General features: G+C 35.2%; 1 protein-coding gene across 2 annotated transcripts; it reads right to left on the bottom strand.

The window, feature by feature from the left end:
• Positions 1–1,034: 1,034 nt before the first annotated feature.
• LOC104901804 (cytochrome c oxidase subunit 6B-like protein new16) lies at positions 1,035–3,768 on the bottom strand. Of its 2 annotated transcripts, XM_010689422.4 has the most exons (4): positions 3,636–3,768; positions 3,418–3,555; positions 2,648–2,723; positions 1,035–1,294 (listed from the first exon to the last, which is right to left on the bottom strand). In XM_010689422.4, exons 1-4 carry the CDS (start codon positions 3,708–3,710, stop codon positions 1,269–1,271), a joined length of 315 nt encoding a protein of 104 aa, XP_010687724.2. In that variant the 5' UTR covers positions 3,711–3,768; the 3' UTR covers positions 1,035–1,268. The 2 variants fall into 2 exon arrangements, with proteins under 2 accessions (XP_010687724.2, XP_010687722.2); XM_010689420.4 differs by lacking the exon at positions 1,035–1,294 and having other exon boundaries at positions 2,389–2,723.
• Between the last annotated feature and the right edge of the window lie 776 nt (positions 3,769–4,544).

Raw genomic sequence — 4,544 nt, 5'->3', positions numbered from 1 at the left:
ATAATTATTTAAAACTATGAACTTTCAGGGAGTTTGGATTGGGAGAACTAAGGGAAAGCCAACGAAAACTCACATTTCCATTCGATTATATTTGCTTGAGATTGTTTTTCAAAGATATTTTTTGCTAAAACCCATAGAATATGAATTCTCCCCCAAATTTTGAGCAACCCATCATCGACCTAATCAGTCAGTCCATCAACATCGAAGCCACCAGTCTCCTCCCCACAACCATCACCATCCCCTAACTACAGCACCATGCAAACTCATCATTTTCCAGCCCTACAAACAATGGAAAACACCCGCCAAACCCACTATTGTTAAAATCATTCCCAAACTACAATGTCCTACTCAGGGGAGTAACTAGCAGGCGCAGCGTGCACAACAATACATGGCTCCTAAAAAAAAGTTTGAGATGATATAAAATTCCACTTTCTGCAATATAAACAAAGAAAATTATTTTGAATCAGATGTAAGCAAACCTGAAGGATGTTGGGGGTTTTTGCTTTGATTTTTGTTGAACTGAATTTTGGACCAACATCATGATGAATATATATCACTCATTAATTGCACACACTTTCTCTTTTAACACCTCATTGTCTCTCTGTTTCTTCCAAGACTAGAAGTAACAACCATCTCCCAAAGTGAGTTTTCACCTCCTCTACTAAGGTGCTACTCAACTTTAATCCCATCCTCTCAAATTTCACATGCCAATGATCTTCAAGATTTTAACTTTTGGTGGTGGGCTTGTTCAAATCTAACCACAAGATGATAATAAAAACAAAAGCTTAGATCTACTTTTCGATTTCAACGTCGGAATCTCAAAGTTAAACAAGTAAAAACACCTTTACATTGCTAAGACATGGTTGCATCCAGCCAATGTTGTATGCATTCACACATAGTTGATGATAATTGCTGGAACTTATTGTCTAAAGCAGTTGGCACATTCTAGGCAATCAAAACAGAAGAGTCATACCCCCAAATATCAACATTATCAATCACAATTGAGTCAGAACTTATAAAGCCAAGCAGCAGCATACAAGCTTAAAGGATCAGATGATGATCTTATATAAGAAACATCAGAAATAGAATTTGGTGTTACAAACTGGTATAGAGGTAGCTTTCTCCATGGAAAAGCTTAGAAGATTTTACATAATGCTAAGCATCATTCTCACTTGTACAGTGTACTGTTGTACAACTATACCAATATACCTTTGACTCTCTGAGAGTACATTTTTTTGGTTTACTCCCGGAAATTAATATATCATCTCTCAACAAGTACTCTTTCCTCCAAGAGCTAAAAAGAAAAAAAGAAAAAAAACCATGTTAAGATTTTCATGTCAAACATCTGCACCTTAACTATATACCCTTAATAATAAATTACCAGCATTTTCTCCCGATTCATATATTCACCTCGTTTTGAAACAGGAATACAGCATAGTGGCAAACCTTACTTTCATACTTCAGCAATCCTAGCTATATACTGTATTCTTTATCTAGCACAGCTACTTTTTCATGATTAAAAGAGCCCTTAAAACATTTCCTTAAAAATCAAGAGAACCATGTATCAGTACAAACATTGACACTTTGATGGGAATCAACTCCAAGGTAGTCTGACGTGATTTAGAAGCATTAATTACCTCTCTTAGTGATTTCCCCCGGCAGAAAAAATGATAAACAACAGGCAAACTGCGCACCAATCTCATGGTGGCTCAACTTAACATCTTTAGGTCAATCTGGGGTATAAAAGATCCCCTGAGATCCGGCAAAAGATAGCAATAGCAAATGTGCCCCACAGTGGCTGGATGCAACCAACTTGTCAACTTACTAAGAGCTCTCCTCTCCTAGTAACATAAGCCAGAAACCAAAACAACAGTCCCAAATCTTCTATTCTTTAAGCACATACTCTCTATTTTATCATGTCTCTATTAGGTACCGATATTTTCTAGGTCTATTTCAAGCTCACTTCCCATAAAGGTCAACTGGTCAAGTATAATCCAAGCTGACACCACTATTTGCTAAGACTTGATCAATGCATTCTGATACCAACCAACAAAAGAAGATGCAAGAGGTCCCGAAAAGAACATGTTAAGAAGCTGCATATCATTGACCATAGTTAGCTTCACAATATCAACAACTTTTCATCTGACCCAATCTATTCAATCTCCAAAGCAAACTACACTTTCAATATTGAATTTTCAGAATGAATGCTTCAGAGTTTAGACTAGTCCCAGCTTTGATATCACTCCACTTCAGAATTCAGACTAGTCCCAGCTTTGAAATCACTTCAATTGGTCAAAATTAGACTTGAAATACATTGTTCTTAGTATCTAATAGGCAAAATAAGCGCTTAAATGAATAAAAATGTGATCCTGGAAAAGGCAGTCAGCATTAGTTAAAAATGCAATCCGCACACATCCTTTTCATTATAATTACGCAGCAAGCATGGGAACAATGCATAAAAATCTCGAATGTCCGACGAAATTGCATACATCATGACTGTTAGATAGAAGTAAAACCTAAACAAAGCATGTTATTGTTTGTGTATTATAGTTGAGGAAGAATTAACAAGAAATTTATGTAAGGAGTAAAAAGGAGGTCTAATTTGCAGGAGGCTTGAAGGTGAAAGGTTGTGGAAGAGTTAACGGACCTCTCCTGGACTCATTGTCATCCAAGAATCTTTGAGTTCTCTTGTTGGTACAATATAGCCTGTCGAAATGCTTAACCTGAAATCAGAACTTGGATTATGAATTTGAATTTGCAATCAACAAGAGCAATATGTATTATGTAAATTTGGTATCCACCTATAATAACTAATTGTACTACGACTACTGTACATGTTTTTATAAATTAAAGCACGCTAAACCTGACATTAGAACTTGAATTATGAATTTGAAATCAATAAGAGCAACATTTTAATATCTAAGTTTGCTATATATGATATACCCACTTAAAATACCAGTACGACTATTATACATGTTTTTATAAAGTGAAGCACGCTCAACCTGACATTAGAACTTGAATTATGAATTTCAAATCCATAAGAGCAATATACTTCCTCCGTAACAAAATAGATGTTACACTTTCTAAATATGGTTGTAAGAAAATAGATGTTACACTTCCTTTTTAAGCAACAATCTCTCTTTTTTAAGCAACAATCTCTCTCCTATCACATGCGTTTAATTTTTTTTCTTTCTATATTGATCTCCTCTTCAAAAAAAATTGCCTAAAAAAGTGTGTTTTGAGAAGTGTAACATCTATTTCGTCAGCATTATTATGTAAATTTGGTATATATCCACTTAAAATACCAGTACTACTACTATTGTACATGTTTTCATAAATTGAAACCCGCATTGCGTGCATTTGAATCTAGTACGACAAATTAAAATAAGAGCGAGACGGGAATATGGAATAGCATACCCAAGCAGGACGGCAATTCAACTCGTAATTAACCCTAGCTGCTTTGCAATCGCGAGGATAAAGAAGGCCGGCGCAAGCACTTTCGGAGGCTTTTTTACCGGATTCTCTCTCCAAACAATTGTAGAATGCATCACGAGCCTGTAATTTTCGATTCAATTTTAAATTAGATCAATCAAATAATGATTATGGAGTTTATCAGAACTCATGATTATTCTCACCTTGTAGCAAGCTTGTCTCGCATCAGCAAGCACATCCTTATGAACTTTTTCAGGGTTTTGCGCATCCACACCCATTACTATTTTACTTACTTGAACAACAAATCACGAAAATAATTAAATGCAACTTCAACCTAACAAACCTTTTAAGTTTTAACTTTGTTTGGTTGATGGTAGAAACATTATTAGTTATGTGGTGGTCCAACATAGTAATTTTTTTTTTTTTAAATAATAAAGTAGGAAAAATAACAATAGAGGACCCTACATGTATATGGAATAGAATAAAGTAGAGGTGATTATGGGCCGGGTCGGGTTTGGGTGGGATGGGTCGCGCCTAAAAAGATTTGCCTATTGGTAGGGTTGGGTCATAATTTTGTGCTCAAAGCCCGTTATTTCGGGCCAAAATTAGGCCAGGTCAAAAAAATAGACTAAAAAGTCATTTTTGACTTGCCCAAATTTTTAAAAAAATCGGGCCAAAAAAATCTACCAAATCGGGTCGGGCCAAAATGATTAGGTTTAGAAGAAAGTAAAGGATTAGTACAAAGGTGTAACAACAAAAAAGAGTTAATTAAATGACTGATTTTAGCTATCCAATCGGTTGATTGATCTATTCTATTAAGATTTATGTGAGTTGCCAAATGTCGAACTTGTTTAGTAGAAGCTTGTCATCCTTGGTAACATTAGCTATTTCCCATGGCGGAGTCGATATATCTTTAATTGCATTGATGACTAGAAGGTCATGTTGAATGGCAAGAGTAATTGTAACTATAGACATATAATCGTGTGTCCCCAATTTAGTACCCAACGATAAACATACAATTGTCCTAATTCATCCGATCCAAAGAAAGAGCAATCCAAAAAAGTCAACCCAAAATCAATTGAAAACATAAATCTATTTATTTATTCTAAATT

The sequence above is a fragment of the Beta vulgaris genome, chromosome 8 (assembly GCF_026745355.1).
Source record: "Beta vulgaris subsp. vulgaris cultivar EL10 chromosome 8, EL10.2, whole genome shotgun sequence".
In the NCBI taxonomy this organism is placed as follows: Eukaryota; Viridiplantae; Streptophyta; class Magnoliopsida; order Caryophyllales; family Amaranthaceae; genus Beta; species Beta vulgaris.
This window is presented reverse-complemented; position numbering and strand designations above follow the sequence as displayed.

What these genes read in the sequence shown, in the direction of transcription:
- LOC104901804 (XM_010689420.4), bottom strand. Translation starts at nt 3,710, where the DNA reads ATGGGTGTGGATGCGCAAAACCCTGAAAAAGTTCATAAGGATGTGCTT. An exon ending in CGAGACAAGCTTGCTACAAG is followed by an intron (nt 3,556 to 3,635) that starts GTGAGAATAATC and finishes CGAAAATTACAG; the next exon opens with GCTCGTGATGCATTCTACAA. An exon ending in TGAATTGCCGTCCTGCTTGG is followed by an intron (nt 2,724 to 3,417) that starts GTATGCTATTCC and finishes TTCTGATTTCAG; the next exon opens with GTTAAGCATTTCGACAGGCT.